The sequence below is a fragment of the Bubalus bubalis genome, chromosome 20, assembly GCF_019923935.1.
Source record: "Bubalus bubalis isolate 160015118507 breed Murrah chromosome 20, NDDB_SH_1, whole genome shotgun sequence".
NCBI classification, from domain to species: Eukaryota; Metazoa; Chordata; class Mammalia; order Artiodactyla; family Bovidae; genus Bubalus; species Bubalus bubalis.
This window is the reverse complement of record NC_059176.1, coordinates 14,009,694-14,029,999: the sequence shown is the minus strand read 5'-3', so window position 1 is coordinate 14,029,999 and position 20,306 is coordinate 14,009,694. Positions and strand designations below refer to the sequence as shown.

At 40.6% G+C, this 20,306-nt stretch overlaps 2 protein-coding genes across 5 annotated transcripts in view; one reads left to right on the top strand and one right to left on the bottom strand.

Annotated features, from left to right (window-relative positions):
• Nucleotides 1–8,219, top strand: part of LOC112577633 (U3 small nucleolar RNA-associated protein 14 homolog A) — a 45,080-nt gene extending 36,861 nt beyond the window's left edge. For 2 of the 4 annotated variants that reach the window (XM_025271217.2, XM_044933376.2), the window contains exon 3: nt 4,291–7,143. In XM_025271217.2, coding sequence (XP_025127002.2) covers nt 4,668–6,968 — 2,301 coding nt within the window. In that variant the 5' untranslated portion in view covers nt 4,291–4,667 and the 3' untranslated portion in view covers nt 6,969–7,143. Of the gene's footprint in view, nt 1–4,290; nt 7,144–7,657 lie in introns of those variants that run through there. The other 2 variants (XR_006547160.1, XR_006547159.1) reach the window with 2 other exon arrangements.
• Nucleotides 8,220–8,586: 367 nt separating this feature from the next.
• The window catches only part of CATSPERB (cation channel sperm associated auxiliary subunit beta), a 127,527-nt gene continuing 115,807 nt past the window's right edge, over nt 8,587–20,306 (bottom strand). The window contains 5 exon segments of the mRNA XM_044932981.2: nt 8,587–8,790; nt 13,598–13,672; nt 14,660–14,760; nt 17,435–17,570; nt 19,213–19,323. Of these exon segments, the coding sequence (XP_044788916.2) occupies nt 8,587–8,790; nt 13,598–13,672; nt 14,660–14,760; nt 17,435–17,570; nt 19,213–19,323 (627 nt within the window).

Genomic DNA, 20,306 nt, shown 5'->3' with positions numbered 1-20,306 from the left:
AGTACTAGGCCCAAGCATGGCGGTTTCCTCTTGCATTTTTAGGAGACCTGAGCTGCCGTGTAAGAGGTCCAACTAACCTGGTAAGGAGCCACATAGAGGGGCCAGGTAGAAAAGAAATAGGTCCAGAGACTACTACATGGAGTGAGAAAGAAGCTCAGACATCAGGTGCCCAGACAAGCCGAGTCTCCAGCCAGTCCTCCAGCTGAGGATATACGAGAGGGGTCATTGGTAAGACCAGCAGAAACACCCAGCTGAGTTCAGCCCAGGCTACCATCTTGAGAAAATAAAATGGTGGTGGTTTTGTTGTTGTTCTGTCGCTCAGTTGCGTCTGACTCTTTGCGATCCTGTGGATGCAAAGATCACCTAAATTCTTATTTAGATCTAAATTCTTCCTTCAGTGAAACCTATGCCAGTTCCTGCTGTGCTTCCCTTGTAGACTAAATCTAAAAATCCCTCCTTTCCCCTACTCATTGTCAAATGGTGGATTCTGACTCAAACAGGAGAGTGTTAAACACTATCAGAATAGAAAAGAGTTATACCATAGAATTGCAAATTATAGAATATGCTCATTTTATTGTTAAAACTCAGAGGAAATGTTTATGGACCAGGAATTTTGAAATGCTTGAAAAAAAATTGAAGAACATAATTTGTGATTATTTTTAATTCATTATCATAGTGATACTGTATTTGTTATGCTAGCTAAGGCTGCTGGCTGGGGTTCTAAGGGATTGGATTGACTAATGTAAATTGGGCCCAGTACCTGCACTATGTTAGGTGATGCTGAAAGGCCAGAAAGCACCTAATACAGTGGAGAGAGAAGAATTCAAAGACTAATAAGACCCAGAAGTCTGTCTCCCTTTTTTCATCATTAAGAGCAGATTGATGAGGGAAGCATCTGAGTCTTTTAAAATGTGCTCCCTGACACTCCCTGTATAATAGCTAACACCTCTAACAGCACCTTCTAGATGCCAGGCTCTGTTCTAAGCACTTTACATATATTAGCTCCTTCAATTCCCAAGGAATTGAATGAGGCAAGTAATGTCATTTTTATATTGACAATAAAACTGAGACACAGAGAAGTCACTTTCTCAAGATGACACAGCTAGAAAGTGGCAAAGATAGTAGATGATCCTACTCTGGAGTCCAAGCTCTTAACTGCCATCTTGGTAGGACTGGATGAAGGCAGGTAGTGCTGCACTTAGATATGGATCCCTCATATTGATGGAAATGAGAGGTGCCGAAGATGACCACATCCCCTGTGCTCATTATAATGACAGCCAAGCGGGCACCATAGCCATGGCACCTAGAGGGCCCTGGCACCTGGCATGTTGCTTCCATGTCAAGTATGGGCCTTCCCCTGGCCATTTAGTGGCACACTGTAACTCTTCTGCCACTGTGACTCTGTGGCCCAGTCTAGTGGGGAGCAAGGCGACCATCTCATGATGTAGTAGGACCCGAAGAGCATAAAGAAACAATTTCCTAAGATATCTTGGTAAGATTCAGTGATGAAATAGAAAATCAAAGTTAATAAGAATACGCTTTAGCAAAGTTTGGATGAATTCAGTATTCTGGATCCCATAGTGATGTCCCATTCCAAAGTAAAGAACAGGCTAGAGAACCGCACATTCCCTACCGCCAAGACAAACGATGCCTGGAAATGGGAGGCTGAACATGCCACATACCATTTAGAATTTCTGCTCTAATAATTTTGGTTCAAAAAAATGGACAGCTTTGAGTGGGATCTAGCCCAGTTCCAGCTGCAGTACAAATTGGTTACTCTTCTCTCATGACCCAGTAGACCTGTGAACAAATTTAAGCCTTGTTTGTGTCAAGAACTGTGAAGGATCTGAGATACTTAGCTACTTGCTAAGTAACGACGTAGTTCTGGTGATGCTGGTGGAGGACAGAAGACACCGGGACAAAACAAACAACTCATTAATTTCAACAACAGCAGTAGCCAGAGTATCAGTATCTTTGTACCACACTTTGCACCTGAGCCCTCAGTTCAGTTCATTTGCTCAGTCGTGTCCGACTCTTTGCGACCCCATGAATCACAGCACGCCAGGCCTCCCTGTCCATCACCAACTCCCTGAGTTTACTCAAACTCATGTCCATTGAGTCGGTGATGCCATCCAGCCATCTCATCCTCTGTCGTCCCCTTCTTCTCCTGCCCGCAATCCCTCCCAGCATCAGGGTCTTTTCCAATGAGTCAACTCTTCACATGAGGTGGCCAAAGTATTGGACTTTCAGCTTTAGCATCAGTTCTTCCAGTGAACACCCAGGACTGATCTCCTTTAGGATGGACTGGTTGGATCTCCTTGCAGTCCAAGGGACTCTCAAGAGTCTTCTCCAACACCACAGTTCAAAAGCATCAATTCTTCGGCGCTCAGCTTTCTTCACAGTCCAACTCTCATATCCATATATGACCACTGGAAAAACCATAGCCTTGACTAGACGGACCTTTGTTGGCAAAGTAATGTCTCTGCTTTATAATATGCTATCTAGGTTGGTCATAACTTTCCTTCCAAGGAGTAAGCGTCTTTTAATTTCATGGCTGCAGTCACCATCTGCAGTGACTTTGGAACCCAAAAAATTAAGTCTGACACTGTTTCCACTGTTTCCCCATCTATTTGCCTAGGGTGACACAAAGCAGGCTAGATGACATGTGCACACATGATGAGTTGCATTACCTGATAGGAACCCTGAACTTACAGAACCTGAGACTTTTATCACAGGCAGTAAGCATGCTGCCTTTTGCTCCATAAAAAGATGAATTATCTTTGTTATACAGTAGGCATGTGTACCCATTCTCTTGGCATGTCTTATCCACTACCATGTGTTCCTCCATTTCTGTCACTTTATGTACCAACACAGGGAATGAGGTAATAAAAAATGAGAATAGTAAGGCTCTGATGAATTTGGAATTTTTCCAATCAGGAAATCTGGAAAGAAGTTAATTTAATTTCCACATACATTTAAGTGTTGTATTATAATCAAATACTTAAAATTTTAATTACCCATAAGGAGACAACAACAATCTTTTCAGCACACTGGAACCTTAGACATTTTAATTCCTCATGATTTTCCTCTGGTCCTATCCTCATTCACATCACAAAAAGAAGTGAGGTAACGGGTAGATGTTTTGGGGATTCATAGCATTATTTTTTTAAGTCTTTTTTGAAATTTTTTTTGGCCATGAGGCATGTGGGATCTTACTTTCCCAACCAGGAACTGAAGCTGCACCCCCTTAACTTCTGGACCACCAGGGAAGCCCCCATTGCATGATTGCTACTCTGCCATCCAGAAACGTGGATGGTCGTATGACATAAGGAAGTCTACCGAAAGTTCATGCACAGTGGTCCTGGGGACACTGTGATTTCTCCCGTTGGATGAAATGTATGTTCCATGTTGGAGATCCCCAGTATACAGGGAGGCTTGAGATAGCTAGAACACAATAAAATGGGAAGTAAGGGGTGGAGAATGAATGTGATTATTTTTAGATTTCACTTAATAAGCCACTGCCAACAGTTTTGCCTTTTGAGCTATGTTAATCAAGCGACCTATCTAACCAGTGTAAAAATACCAGTGAACACAACAGTGACCCCAGTGATTCCACCAAGACTGCCATGTAGCCATTTTTGTGCATTAGGAAAACAGGCACAAGAGGGGATCATCAATCTTATTGAGAAAAAATAGAGATGCTCTAACACAGGGAAAAGTGAAAGTCTCTCAGTTGTGTCTGACTCTTTGCAACACCATGGACTATACAGTCCATGGAATTCTCCAGGCCAGAATACTGGAGTGGTAGCCTTTCCCTTCTCCAGGGGATCTTCCCAACCCAGGGATTGCACCCAGATCTCCCACATTGCAGGCAGATTCTTTACCAGCTGAGCCACAAGGGAAGCCTATAACACAGTGAGGACCAATATTAATTGGGTGGCTTTCGGGCCACACACTTTTACTACCAAGGATACCCCAAGATAAAAATCCATATAAACTGAAAAAAAAAAAAATCAATGGAAACTAACTTACAGAGTGATAGGTATCTGATTGCCAAAGCCTCAGATCCTTCAGGAATGAAGGCATTTCATTGTTTTGGGCAAAGGATCCTAATCAAATGAGGTGCAGTTCAGAGGCAAGGCAGCACGTGGAATGTGTGGTGGAGAGATAAACCTAAGATAAACTAAGCCAGCTTTAGGGGCTTAGTTACAGGGTCATAAAAGTCACTTTTTTTTTTTGTCTTTTGCTAAAGTGTACTAATTATCACCACTTTCTTCCTTTTTTGACAAGAAATTAAGAGAAATTGATAGCACCTAGAGATCCTGGACTCCAAGAACAGTGGCTCTATGACATTATCTCTGGAATCCCATCATTAGCTGACTTTGGATGGACTGTTTTCAGGGAAGAGGTGAATAAATTTGTGGTCACATGAAGAATGAATTAGCTAAGCAGGGGTATCTTTGAACACACAGGAATACAGATGCATACATGGCATCCTACAACTCAAACAGCCAAAGTGTGGACCACAGGATGGAATCGTAGGTTAAATAACTTTCCTGAGGTCACACAGCTTGTAGGTGATGGAGCTAGATAAAAACCAGGCTATAAGATGTTAATATCACCTTTCAACTTCCATTCCTGGTCCATGTGAGAGACAGGCTGCTGAGATGAGCACGAACCAGGCTGCGGAGAGCAACCTTCTGGCTTTGAACCAACAGAAAGAACTAGAGGATTTGCCAAAAGACTACCCCTTGAGCACCAGTGAAGATGAAGGGGACAACGATGGGGAAAGAAAGCATCAGAAGCTTCTGGAATCAATCAGTTCACTTAATAGAAAGGATAGGCAGAAATTGGCTGAGAGGTCTGAGGCTAGTCTGAAGGTGTCAGAGTTCAGTGTAAGTTCTGAAGGATCAGGAGAGAAGCTGGTCCTTTCAGATCTGCTTGAGCCTGTTAAAACTTCATCCTCATTGGCTGCTGTGAAAAAGCAGCTGAATCGAGTGAAATCGAAGAAGACTGTGGAGTTACCACTTCACAGAGAAGAGATTGAGCAGATCCACAGAGAAGTGGCATTCAATAAAAGCTCCCAAATCCTCTCCAAATGGGATCCTGTTGTTCTGAAGAACCGGCAAGCAGAGCAGCTGGTTTTTCCCCTGAGCAAGCCCCAATCAGTCTTTGCTCCCATTGAACATGTGGTCAGTGGCTGGAAAGCAGGAACTCCCCTGGAGCAGGAGATTTTTGATCTTCTCCATAAGAATAAGCAGCCTGTGACAGAGCCTTTACTGACTCCCGTGGAAAAGGCCTCTCTCAAAGCTATGAGCCTGGAAGAGGTAAAGATGTGCCGAGCAGAGCTTCAAAGGGCCCGGGCCCTGCAGTCCTACTATGAGGCCAGGGCTCGAAGAGAGAAGAGAATCAAAAGCAAAAAGTATCACAGAATTCTGAAGAAAGGAAAGGCCAAGCAAGCCTTAAAAGATTTTGAGAAGCTGCAGAAGGTCAATACTGCTGCGGCACTGGAAGAACTAGAAAAACTTGACAAGGCCAGAATGATGGAGCGAATGAGCCTTAAGCACCAGAACAGTGGGAAATGGGCAAAATCAAAGGCAATTATGGCCAAATACAACCTGGAGGCTCGCCAGGCTATGCAGGAACAGCTGGCCAGGAACAAAGAGCTGATGCAGAAGGTCCGGGCGGCCTCTGAGAGTGAGGAAGAGGAGGAAGGCCAGGAGGAAGAGGAAGAACCTCTTGTTCCTGACATGGTGAATGGGGTGCAGATAAAGGCAAATGGACTGAACCCATGGATGTTCCAGAATCACTTCATTGATGCCAAAGAGGCTGAGGTCCAGAAAGACCTGGAAAATCCTGCTGAGCCTGAAGCCCAGGAGACTTCTGAAAGTGAGGAAGAAAGAGCAGTGGTGGAGGAAGAAACTCTCTTGAAAGAATTTGAGGAAAGGCGATCACTTAGACAGAAGTCTGAGCTCAACCACATGGCGGAGCCAGTGCACAGATGTGTAACAAAGGATCCTAGCAACCAGGAGGTTCTGTCTGAATTGAGGGCACTGTCTCATAAACTCATCACAGAGAACCATCAGTCAGGGAAGCAAGAACTGAGTTCAGCAAGGACAGCTCAGAGAGAGGAACCTGCCAGGGAGGAAGAGGAGCCCATGTTTCCGCAGAGGCCAAAGAGAGCTCAGACTCTGGACGAGCTGGAGGAGCTGGGCAGAGAAGGGTGTGCTGAAAACAAGGAGCTACCCAGAACTGCAGTGGAAGGGCTTCAGTTGGAGAAGAATCTAAGTAATCTTATTGGCGCCCCCAAGGAGAAGAAAAGGAAGGAGCAAATGATTGATCTCCAGAACCTCCTAGCCACAAAATCGCCTTCCGTGAAGTCCTTGGCAGTTCCCATGACTGTACAGGAGTTGGAAGATGAAGAAGAGAGACATCAAAGGCAGATGACAAAGGAAGCTTTTGCTGGGGATGATGTCATCAGAGACTTCTTGAAAGAGAAGAGGGAAGCTGTGGAGGCGAGTAAGCCAAAGGACCTGGACTTGACTCTGCCTGGCTGGGGCAAGTGGGGTGGTATGGGCCTGAAGCCCAGTGCCAAGAAGAGACACCGGTTTCTCATTAAAGCCCCTGAGGGTCCTCCAAGGAAAGACAAGAATTTGCCAAACGTGATCATCAGTGAGAAGCGGAACATCCATGCAGCAGCTCATCAGGCGCAGGTGCTTCCACATCCATTCACACACCACCACCAATTTGAAAGGACCATCCAGACCCCCATAGGATCTACATGGAACACCCCAAGGGCCTTCCAAAAGCTGACCATGCCCAAGGTTGTCGCCAAGCCAGGCCATATCATTAAGCCTATCAAAGCAGAGGATGTGGGCTACCGATCTTCCCCAAGGTCGGACCTCTCTGTCGTACAGAGGAATCCAAAACAACTTTCCATACGTCACAAAAAAACTTCTGGAGAATAACTGTGTGGATTGAATTGCTGAAGTAGTGACACCTTGGTGCCGGGAACCAATAGCCCCGACTGTTCCTCCACTGGCCTGGTTTTACTTGGAGCTGCAAGATGATTCCCAAACAAGCTTAGCACACCATGGGTGTAGTTAAGCCACATCTTAGAAATAAAGGCATTTTTATCTATTTAACTGGAAAAAAAAATACGTTAACATCAGGGGCAAGTGAGTGTGGGTTATATGAGAACTCTCTGTACCACCGTAATAACTTTTCAGTAAATGTTAAAGTACTTAAAAAAATTTATTAAAAGAAGAAACACAGGTTGTCAAACTCTGTAGTTTACACTTTTAATCTCTGTGCCATGTTTAATCTCTGGAGCCCTAGCCCAAGTGATGCTCTGAGGAGCTGACAAACTCCTGTCTCCTGGGTCCCCAGAATGGGTCTCCTTCCTCCCCACAGACAAGCACTCCTTGTCCAGATTTTGCTCTGATTTTCTGGCTTCCTGTAGTATCCTTCCAATAAACTCCCCTTTCATTGTAATTAGACAAGATGGATTTCTATTACCTGCAACAGAACAGCAACAGCTAACACTTAAGAGTATTCACAACGCCAGGCACTGTTCTAATTACTTTGTATGTATTAATTCATTTGGCCTTCACAACAGCCCTATTAGGTAGGTATTAATATTATCCCCATTTTACAGGTGAAAACACTCAGGCACAAAGAAATTAAATGATTTTCTCAGGTCATACATCTAGGAAGTGGCAAATTTGTGATGTCTGGCTCCTGAGTCTGAGTGCTGGGTCTACCCTGCCCACTGTCCTCTCAGAAGAACTTTCAGGATACACAGGTACGGCCATGGTTTGAGGTTCCCAGAACTGGACTCTCCTAGGCTGGATGCCTAGCCTTGCCCCATGTTGTCAAGAGCAGACTGTGGCTCCTCCTGGGCTTTTCCAGGAGGGTGTAACTCTCTGATCTCCAAATGTACTGGCCATCTTCTGACGACCTGGGAACGGGTGCTCTCAGAGCACACAGAGGTGCATCTTTTGGAATTCTACATGTTACATGTAGTTCTGTAAACCAGTACCACCCCCAGACTCAGCCCCATGTTGGGGTCACATTTCCTCCTCTTTAGGCGTTACAATCTGATTTTGAAGTTGCCTCAAGAAAACCCAAATGGCTTCACCTGTAATTCCCACGAGGTTCTGGAAGCACACATGGACATGGGCCTCCTTTATCACCTATCTTTCCCGCATCACCTGTCTTTCCCTGGCAGGACTGCATTCTCCTCATTCTAATCGGAAAAGGACAAGGCTCAGAATGGGCTCCAGTCAACAAAAGCTATAGAATAAATACAGAAAACCCGTTCCCCAAGAGAGGGTTATCATTTTTCATTTTCTTAAAAATCTCAAGGAAAATTTTCTAAGTGTTAAGAAATTTTCTATGTATCCAAAATAAGAGAATGGAATGGTAAACATGTTGACAAAGTGTAATTTGAGTTAAAATGCTAGTTTTATAGTATTTTATCTAATTTTTACATTAACATTTAAATACATTTTTTCTAGGAATTGTCTAATGAAACTAGGAAATACAGAGGAAATGATGATTATCATTTGTTCAATATTCAGATTTTCATCTATGAACTAGCTAATTGGCAGTGATATTTGTGGGGTTCACATTGTTTCTTCTAATCAGTTTTTTGAATGTATCCCATGGGTGGATATTACGTATTTGGAACATAAATGCTATAAAAATTAATCCCCCTAGCAGTACAGCTGCAGCAACAGCAATAAGTGTGTGTCCTGGAAATGGCAGAGGGACTTCGTCAACATAAATCTGCAACAGAGAAAGCAAAGTCTTATATTTAAGTTTTCTGAGCTTAGCAATTCAAAACATTGAACTTGACATGATTCACACAATGGTGGAAACACTACTATTCATATAGCAATATTCTGTCCAGACCAATATAGATATTCAGCCTCCACAAACCTTAGAAACAGTCTCTTGGCAATCTGACAGGTAACAATGTGCACATGTTACATAGGGAATAAGAATTCAATTTATATCCTGTATCTTTATCTTTTGTCTTTTTTTTTTTTCTTCTTCTTAATCTTTTTTCCTACGCTTGGGCTTGCTTGCTCCGTGGCACGTGGCATCTTCCCAGACCAGGAATCAAACCCGTGTCTCTTGCATTGGCAGGCAGATTCTTTACTACTGAGCCACCAGGAAAGCCCTGTCATTTGTCTTTAATGGCAGAGGTGGTCAGACAGAACACTTACACAGTAGGAAAACATTCTGTGTTCAGTCACAGAGGAATAGGCAAAGTGACATTGGAACATGGTGAAAGTGAAAGTGGCTCAGTCATGTCAGACTCTTCGCGACCCCATGGACGATACAGTCCATGGAATTCTCCAGGCAGAATACTGGAGTGGGTAGCCTTTCCCTTCTCCAGGGGATCTTCCCAACCCAGGGATCAAACTGGGTCTCGTGCATTGCAGGCAGGTTCTTTACCAGTTGAGCCACAAGGGAAGCCCAAGAATATTGGAATGGGTAGCCCATCCCTTCTCCAGTGGATCTTCCTGACCCAGGAATCCAACTGGGGTCTCCTGCATTGCAAGCTGATTCTTTACCAACTGAGCTATCAGGGAACATGGAACATGGTGAGAAGTGCCTGACTGCTTAGAGTAACCAGGGAATGTGCTTCCTGATCTGAATCTTGGAGAATAAGAGGAGGAGGAGAAGGTACATTCAAGGTAGAGGAAATAAGCATGTGCTCTTCCAGACTACCATCTCTTCAGAAAATTCTCAGTATGAGTGACAACAGTGGGAAATTTCTGTATATTTAAAATGTTTCCTCTGCCTGAGAGGATAATTAATAAAAACAAGTTCCTAGAGGGGAGACAGGACACTGACAGAAGCAAGGATCTTTCCCTCTGAGACTAGAGGTAAGGATGGATGCCATGTATGCTACAGGTAGAAATGGGGGCATATGGAGGGTAAAATGGTTCAAGCTTATGTTTTCCCTGTGAAGTAAGAAGCAAGATTATCTTTTGAGGTAGAAAAGTAGAGATGAATGGAAATAGGATGTGGGAATGTGGGAAAATGCCAGGACAAGATAAAGGATTAAAAAGCTGCTTTAGTGTATAGCTCATAAGTTCAAGGTATCACCATCCTTCAATGACCTAAGGGTATATATGTTTTTAAGAAGCAATCCTATAGCTATTAATTTTTAAAACAATTTTTTCAGGTTCTTTCTGTTCTACTTTTGATATTGCTATTTGGAGTTTTATTACCTTACTTTGTATAAATAGCCTCCATTCCATGCTGTCAATTCATGTTGACATAATAACATTGCCAGATTGATCTTTGTAAAACATTGGTCTATAAAACAACCTTTTTTTTTTTTTTTTTTTAAAACAGAGACTGCTTTATTTTCGAAAAAAAGAATCTTGACCATCTAGATGAAGGTGAAAGTCGCTCAGTCATGTCTGACTCTTTTGACTCTTTTGACTCTACAGTCCGTGAAATTCTCCAGGCCAGAATATTGGAGTGGGTAGCCTATCCCTTCAGTGGATCTTCCCAATCCAAGAATTGAACTGGGGTCTCCTGCATTGCAGGTGGATTATTTACCAACTGAGCTATGAGGAAGCCTTGACTATTTAGAAGTAGTACCAAAAAGGAGGTATTGAAAGCAACAGAATTTAAAAGGTGGCTCTGGCAAGTGGTGTGGAAAGCAGTGAGCAACTGCTTCTAATGTGAGAAGATAATTATCCTCGTGGTAATGGATCAGCTGGTTTAATCATATCCTGTTGTACTTGGAGGCTCAGACTATGTACCCAGTGCTTCAGGAATTATTGGGGATTGAAGGAAATGGCAACCCACTCCAGTACTCTTGCTTGGAAAAAACGCATGGATGGAGGAGCCTGGTGGGCTACAGTCCATGGGGTCGTGAAGAGTCGGACACGACTGAGCGACTTCATTTCATAGAAAAATATTACCTATTGAATGTGATATACTACTTGTGGTTTTTGCAGTGGTGCTCCAAGATAGCAAAAGTCTTTCTTAAAAGGTGGCCCATTAGAGGAGGTTGGATAATTAGCTTTGTAAGATCTAAAGATCTAATCTGTTTGTGGTCTGTGAGGAAGACAATTGTGTGCTGCACGTAATTGCAAAAATGAGTCTGCTTTTCTCTAAAGAAAATACTAAAGTTAGGAAGACCAGAGGAAATAATCCATTGTAATCATAATCTTTTTTTTTCTTCTGTCTCTCTGTTCTGCTTCCTCAGTGTCGGATAACTCCCTCCAAAGTCCTAACAGTCCTACGGCTTGATAGTAGCTCCCGAGGCTGCAAGCTACCTTGTTCAATGTCATTAAGAAAGAGCAAGTTCATATCTTAGCACTTTGAGCAAAAGCACTGGGATTGCACAGTTGCAGATCATGTGTTCATTCCTAAACACTCCTTTTCAAAAATGTTTAATAGCTTCTCATTGCTGATAGGAATTTTCCAAAGTTCTCATTCCAACATTCGAGGTCTCCCACAATGGGACCCTAACCTACCCACTTTCATACATATAACTTTCCATTCCAGCCAAATGGATCTACTATTGAAATGATTGCTTAATACCTCTCTGTATCTGTGTCTTTGCTGCTGTCATTCTTTCCACCCAGAATGCCTTCCTTACCCATTTCTACCTAAAATAAAATTTTAGTGACTTTACCAACTGGACAATATGAAAATTTCATTTCTTCAATTAAGTTATATAGTACATTTCTAGGGCTTCCCTTGTGGCTCAGCTGGTAAAGAATCCGCCTGCAATGCGGGAGACCTGGGTTCAACCCCTGGGTTGGGAAGATCCCCTGGAGAAGGGAAAGGCTACCCATTCCAGTATTCTGGCCTAGAGAATTCCATGGACTGTATAGTCCATGGGGTTGCAAAGAATTGGACACCACTGAGCAACTTTCACTTTCACTTTTATACATTTCTGAGAGTGGAAACCCCATCGCCCCTGAAATATGTATTCTCCAGCTAAATTTCTGTCTCTAAAGCTCTTGAAAACAGTTTTTCTTTAAATGTTTCCCTGCCAATCTTCTATGATTATCTAAATATTCCAGGACATGTTTTAAAAAAAGGTTCAACACCAGAATCACAGAAAAGTATGTTCTAGACACGATATCTTTTTATCATCAAAATACTTCAGTTTGTGCTTCTTTAACACAAATTGAAAGGATTCACTCATATTAGAGTGCAATTATCAAAACCAAGATATTAACTGTGAGACTATGCTACTTTCTAATCTACAGATCTTACTCAAATTTTGTCAGCGATTTCAATAATGTCCTTTATGGTGAGAAAAAAAGCCAAGATTTTGTTTTGCATTCCATTGTTTCAGGATACTTTCAAAAGCATGATTTAAGAAACTTTATCTTTTTCTGTTGTTTCTTAATGATTCTCTTCCTTTATTAACTGTGCAATCACTTCCTATTTTTCTTTCTTTCATTTTTATAATTCTTCCTTCATTCCTGAAACTTTGTGTCTCTGCTGACTTGTCTTCTTAGCCTGAAGAACTTCCTTATGCATTTTTTTAGAGAAGTTCTGCCTACAGTAGATTACTTTATTCTTCCTTCACCTGAAAATACCTTTATTTCCCTCTCATTCCTGAAGGATATTTTCACTAGATATAGAATTCTGGGTAGACAGTCCTTCCTCCCTACACTATGACTGTCCTCAGTACATTAAGGATGTTGTACAACTTTCTTCTTGCTTCTGTGGATTCAAGAATCTAATTCATTAGAGTTTTATCCTCCTGTATTATTGTGCCCTTCCATGAAACTGGGGCTGACCATGGGACAAAGAGGTGAGAAAAAAGAGAAAAATAATGAGGATTTTCTCTTAGGCTCCTCATATGACAGGTACTTCTTTTTCTAGATCCTCTTTCTAGTGGGATGGATTTTCTCTCAGGATCTTAAGTGTCTACACTGCTGCTTTGACCACCCATCTGGTGCAGACTCATTACTGAGGCAGGGCCAGGACAGAAAAAGGAAAAGGAGAGAGTTGAGAGCTTTTGTTTCTGATAATGTTGTATTGGTATTTGACAGTGAATGAGCCATTAACTAATTTAATTAAATTCTCATTCCTCTACACCTCCATAGGCAGCAGATACCATTATGCGAGTAAGCAAAAATGAGTCATTGAACATCAGAGGGTGATTTGAGGAGACTGACTTTGGTTTCCAATTCTTTTGGATCTTGACGGCTTTGGGAGCATATAAGACTCTACTGTAACAATGCAAATAACCAAAGGGAAGATAATGCTGGAAACTAAAATGTTACAGACCGTGGTCTCTGTGGGGAGATAGTCAAGGGGATCAGAAAACCTAGCTAAATATGGAAGGTGAAGAGGGAACAAAAACAAACACAGGCAATTATTACAACTTTCCCAGCATCAACTGGTCCTGAGACCTTTTGAGGACCCTGACTTCACCCTTGCTGATGATGTCACCTCCAGTCTCCAGGACCCCCCATCTCTGAGCCTTGTCCATCATATACATTCTGTCATTTTTTCCTCTTCAGTGTGTCCTGGACGGATGCCTGTCATGTTACTTCCTCAGCCGTCACCCCACTGGATACCCGTGACTTCACTGTACCTGAAATTCTTCAACTAAGTTACAGAAAGAGACCCCCGGAACAACAGACACTCTGAAGTGAAAGAGCTCAGATCCCTGTGGAAAAAATACACCAGGCATTAGCAACATCGACATGTATGTTCCTTTAAGTAAAAATACACACTGGGGTTACTTTCCCTACTGATGGTGCATAGAAAAATTCCTATCTCTTTTCTAAGCTTCTTGAGCATACACTTCATATAACAAAATAAAAATGGAAGGAGAAGGACAAGAGTTTGAAACAGAGTGACTCAATAGCTGATACTTTTTTCTTTTTCTTTCTTCTTTTTTTGAAGAAAAGATATTCATTCTATTTTATTTATTTTCCCTACAGCTCTACTGAGGTATTATTGGAAAATAAAAATTATATACATTTAAGGTATACATGTGCTGGGGTTTTGGGGTAGATTTTTCTAAAATTGGAGTATAATTTCTTTTCAATGTTGTGTTAGTTTCTGCTGTACAGTAAATCAGCTATATATATCCCCTCCCTCTTGTATTTCCCTTTCTGCCCCCCTACCCATCCCACCCATCAAGGTCATCACAGAGCACCTAGCTGAACTCCCTGTGCTATACAGCAGGTTCACAGACACATAAAGTCTAACAAGGCCTTGAGGAGCACTTTGGGCTAGTGCACATATATGGTTTTAATATGTCCCCTAACTTTTATTGGCTTTCACCACAGTTACCTAGCTTATGTCAACCTGCTGTGCTCTTAGAGGCAGCTGGACCCAGAAGACATGTATCTGTGTATGTCAAGGTGAAGAACAGTGAATCCGTTTCCACTAACTTTGGGAAACACCTTATCTGTTCCACCTTGATAATCCATTAGTCTTGTGTTTCAGCTCAAAAAATGCTAAGTTAATGTTAAATTCAACATTAAGGTATCTATAGAAATAACAGCATCAAGGGAAATGGAGGAAAGCCTCCACACACTTCTCAGATGCTATTTCCACCATTCATAGATAACTAAACTTTAAAAACAAAGACATAAAGGTCTTATCTAAACTCAAAATAGGGAAAACACAAATGTTGTCAACTTACTTTTATACTTAAGTTGAGGCCTAAAGGATTATACACTGGAGCAGAAAGAGTCGATTCTAAGTAGGCCTTCATTTTTTTAACGTTTTCTGGCACAGTGTGTCCTAAAATCACACCAAGTGTATTTTAAGCACATGTATGCTATTTTCTCATTCTGCATAAAGTTTCTTAAGTACATTAAGGTACAATGAAAGATTCCAGTCTATAACATGGCTACATTCTTTCATAGTTTTAGTTCTTCTTGACTTGGTGGAGAATATATTTATGGGAAATTAGCCCTAGCATATGACAGTGTATCTTCTCAGGGGCATCATCAAGAAGGACAAGATCTCTGACCACCTTAATCCAGACTGACCTTTCTTTCCTGCCTTATGCTCTTGACTAGTCCTGATCTGCCTAGATTTTGGATATTTGGCAATGAAATAATTTCAGGACTACCTTAGCAGTTGGTAAATGATTTCCAGTAAGGTAGCAGAGAAGTTCCTCAATAAGATCACTAAAATCTTTTCCAAAGGAAATGATCAGTTACTCCTGTTTTCCTATAATTCTTTCTAAAACTAGATATGTAGTGTAGGAGTTAGAGATTGCAGTGGTGTAATGGTACATGGGATCTAAAGGGGGGAAAAAACCTCTGATTGCAGCATCTGCCAATTTTCAGGATGTGAATATTGTTTTCTAAATTAAAAAAAATTTAAGTTGAAGTGTAGTTGATTTAAAATATTATGTTAGAAAAAATATTATGTTAGTTCCTAGTATATAGCAAAGTGATTCAGCATATATATATATATATATATATATATATATATTCTTTTTCATATTCTTTTCTATTATAGGGTATAACAGGATATTGAATATAGTTTCTTGTGCTATACAATAAGACTTGTTTATTTATTTAGTTTATATATAGTAGTTTGTATCTGCTAATCCCAAACTCTTAATTTCTCCTTCTCCCACCCCTTTTCCCCTTTGGTAACCATAAATTTGTTTACTATGTCAATGAGTTTTCTTCTGTTTTGAAAATAAGTTCATTTGTATCATATTTCAGATTCCACATATAAGTGATATCATATGATATTTATCTTTTTCTTCCTTACTTTGCTTAGTGTGATAATCACTAGGTCCATCTATGTTGCTGCAAATGGCATTATTTCATTCATTTTATGGCTGAGCAATAGTCCATCTATATATATGTCTCTCTCTGTATGTCTATATATATATATATATATGTATGTATGTATCTCACATCTTCTTTATCCATTCATCTGTCTGCGGGCACTTAGGTTGCTTCCATGTCTTGGCTATTGCAAATAGTGCTGCTATGAACAGAGGGGTGCATGTATCTTTTTCAATTATAGTTCTGTTGGGATAGACACCCAGGAGTGGGATTGCTGGGTCATGTGACAGTTCTCTCTTTAGTTTTAAGAAACCTCCACACTGTTCTCCATAGTAATTGTCCCAATTTACATTCCTACCAACGGCATAGGAGGGTTCCCTTTTTTCCATACAGGGTATGAATATCCTCTTCATGACTAACTTTAAGCAACTAGTGTGTAACAACCAGTATGCAAAATACTTGAATATTTAACAATTGGCACTCAAAGAGAACAGGTTTCAGCAAACCACAGAAAAATGAGGATGTTAGTTAAAGCAAAATGTTTACTAATTCTCTTTGCTTAATTTTTCATTTCAAAAATTCATATGTGGGTCAGAGTACGACTCACAGAATATGAAATGTCTGGATATTTGGTCACATTTAGAAATTTCATTTAATTCCATTTATTGATCTATCAGTATATCTACCCATAAATCTCCCTAAAAGTACACATTCATGAACAAACACAAATGTGCAACAAAAAATTATCTATTTGAGGTAAAATTGAATTTTGGTAGATTTCATTTTACTTATTTAGAAATACTTCTGCATTATTTCAGTTATTTTATCATAAGCTATTTAATAAACTTTTCTTACATAATTAGAAGACAGATCCTATGGCTAATCTGGCAACACCTTTTATATCTTCCTCCATACAAGCAATGAAAGGAGACGCCAGACCAACGTATAGCACAAACTCAATCAATGATTTTTGCTGATAATCTAGATAATAGCTCTGAATCCAGGTCACTGAAGTGATGATGAAATAAGTGTGAGACACAGACACAGAAAACAAACTTACGGTTAACAAGGGGAAAGGGGAAGAAGGGATAGACTAGGAGGTGGGGATTAACATATATAAGCACTATTTACAAAATAGATCACCATCAAGGACCTATTGTATAGCACAGGGAAATCTCAATATTTTGTAATAATTTATAAAGGGTAAAGAATTTGAAAAAGAATATATAAATATATGTACAACTGAATCATTGCACTGTATTAAAAATAAGTGTGAGATGATAGAAGTAGCATGGACAGTGATACAATAACCGATTCAACTTCTTTTCCAAAGACCTCTTGATTATCTTTTGGGTAAAAAGGTTTTGTAACCCACTTCTCTAGGTAATAACAACAGTGTGTGTGCTGTGCTCAGTTGTATCTGATTCTTTGCAGCCCCATGGACTGTACCCCGCCAGGCTCCTCTGTCCATGGAATTTTCCAGGCAAGAATACTGGAGTGGGTTGCCATTTCCTATTCCAGGGATTTTCCTGACCTGGGGCTTGAACCCACATCTCTTGCATGTCCTGCATTGTCAGGTGGATTCTTTACCACTGTGCAACCTGGGAAGCCCAATAACCACAGTACTTATGGCTGTAACAATTGTAGAAGAAAGCAAATCCTACTTAGGTTCCAGTTTTCCCTGTTATTCACTTCAGTCACAGTAACCAGGTATGGAGTTTCCACTGGGAAATTTCCATCTTCACTGTAAACTTGCAAAGAAACTGGATATTGTATAACTGGAAACTTAAAACGAGGAACCTAAAATGCAAATGCCAAGAATGAGTATAAATTTGGAAAATTCAATACTAATTTCATTTCCTGGAAAAGGATGAATAGAATTTGGCTATTCTAAATTAAGTGTGCTTCTGAGAGAATTTCTGCCTTCTCAGGTCATGAAAAAAAATCTGTCTTACAGTAGAATCAGTGTGAATTCCAAAAGTAATATGCAAACACTGTGGTAGCAAAACTTGTCTCTTTCTATTGACCTTTTTTTTTTCCCCATAGGAATTTGCTATGATGATTTTTTGACTAACCCATATCCCTTAAGGTACTGTATGAACTGTAAGGTACTGTATGAGGAGAGTGAAAAAGTTGGCTTAAAGCTCAGCATTCAGAAAACAAAGATCATGGCATCTGGTCCCATCACTTCATGGCAAATACATGGAGAAATAGTGGAAACACTGGCTGACTTTATTTTTTTGGGCTCCAAAATCACTGTAGATGATGATGGCAGCCATGAAATTAAAAGACGCTTACTCCTTGGAAGAAAAGTTATGACCAACCTAGACAGCATACTAAAAAGCAGACACATTACTTTGCCAACAAAGGTCCATCTAGTCAAGGCTATGGTTTTTCCAGTAGTCATGCATGGATGTGAGAGTTGGACTATAAGGAAAGCTGTATGAACTAGGTCTTCCCAAAGACCTCTCCCTGCCAGTCATGATCTTTCCGTATTCTCATTAAACTCAGGCTCCAGAATTGAAATCTAGCTCCATCACATATTAGTGATGTGATCTTTAGCAAATTACCAGGCTTCTCTGTGCCTCTAGTGAAACAAGACAAGTCACGGAGAAGACTTAGAGCAGTATATGGTAGAAGTAAATGCTCAAGAAATAGTGGAATTCAGCAAGCGTGGAGTTGTGGTGGTATATAATAGCAACCTTTGTAATTTATTGAATGCTGACTCTATGCCCAATATTATGGTGCATGATTTTATTTTTATATAAAAACAAAACAAATCACTTAAAATAACATCATATGTAGTCTGACAAGGACTTTGAAACAGATCTACTTAAAAGTTATACCAAGTGCATAGGTTGAGTCAGCTAATGCAGACACCAATGTCAACTTGATACATGTCTGAATGCTTGGAGACTAACAGGAGAAACTATTTGACATAGAACCCACTCTCTTAACCAGCATGTTACAGTGTCTTCTAGTTTGTCACTACTACCTTGAGCTTCAAGTTTGATATTCCAGAGCCTGATACATATTATATACTCAATACTTTTTTGAATAAATCAATATTTACCACAATCTAGTGTAGTTTTTGACAGGTAATAAATTGCTATCATATAGATATATGCATGTGTGTACCTTTATAAGAACCTGTGAGATGAATAGGGCAATGCAGGTTTTATTCTCTTTTACAGATTAGGTTAATTACTATGTCTCAGTTCAGTTCATTTCAATCGCTCAATGGTGTGTGACTCTTTGTGAGAGAATTACTATGTCTGGGACATTTAAATTACAATCTTTTTAGCTTGATGTCATCTTTAATTCTATGTCACGATAAGACATTATTTCTACGTCTTAGGTTTCATGTTTAACCAAAATGCCCATTTCAAAATCTTATTAATATGAAAGCACTCTGTCTTCAGGAAATTAAAGATTATCTTACCTTTTCTCGACAATCTGAGAAAGCAACAGCATATGAAAACTTCTGATCGTTTGTACAATTGCACTCCTTCCGAGTAGTTGCATTTGCACACTGTTTGAATTTACCAGATCTCTGCAAATAGAATTAAATTAGGTCGATGTGCTGGTTTTGGTGGCAGAATTTCTGCAGACTGAGTAAATATGAAATAAATATTTGTTCCCTGAATGGATACAACTTTGAGAAGGTCAAAGGGGAAAAATCCATTAATAATAAGGTAAAAGCACAGTATTTCTGAATTTTGTCTCCTTGCTTAGTAAGGAATCCAAGTATCACTCAGCTGCTTACCTCAGGGTTACCCTAGAGTCAACAGGCAGGGGACCAGAAAGCTCGTATCATTAAAAAAAAATTATTTTATATTTGGTGCGCTGAGTCTTCCTTGCTGTGCACAGGTTTCCTCTAGTTGTGGTGAGAGGGGGCTACTCTTTGTGGAGGTGCCCGGGCTTCTCATTGTGGTGGTTTCTCGTTATGGAGCACGGGCTGCACGGTGCAGAGGCTTCGGTAGTTGTGGCCCCTGGGCTCGAGAGCGTGGGCTCAGTAGTTGTGGCACACAGGCTTAGCTGCTCCGTGGCATGTGGGATCCTCCCAGACCAGGGGTCGATCCTGTGTCCCCTGCATTGGCAGGCAGATTCCTATCCACTGTACCACCAGGGAAGTCCAGCCTGTGTCATTCTGAATTCAGTAATTAGGATGTTCACCTCCCTGTCCTTGGCTGCTCCCATCACTGGCATGGAAGCTGAGACCTAAGGGAGCAGACTTGTTATGCCATGCTGCAGACTATGGATAGTCTTCAAACATATTATTTTGTACTTGTCTCTTCTCATCGCAGTCACTAATGCTGTTAAAATCCCCACTGTAGCCATCCATGTGTTATTCATTTTTTCATTTGATCACTCTTGCTAGAGGTTAGTTTATTCATTTTGGCAAAGAACTGGCTTTTGATTTTGATAATCAACTCTATTTCTAAAAACAGCTATTCTTCCTTCTTTTTATAAGATTACCATTCTTGTCCTCATTGCTTCTTTTTTTCTGTTTTATTGAGATAAAATTTATCATTT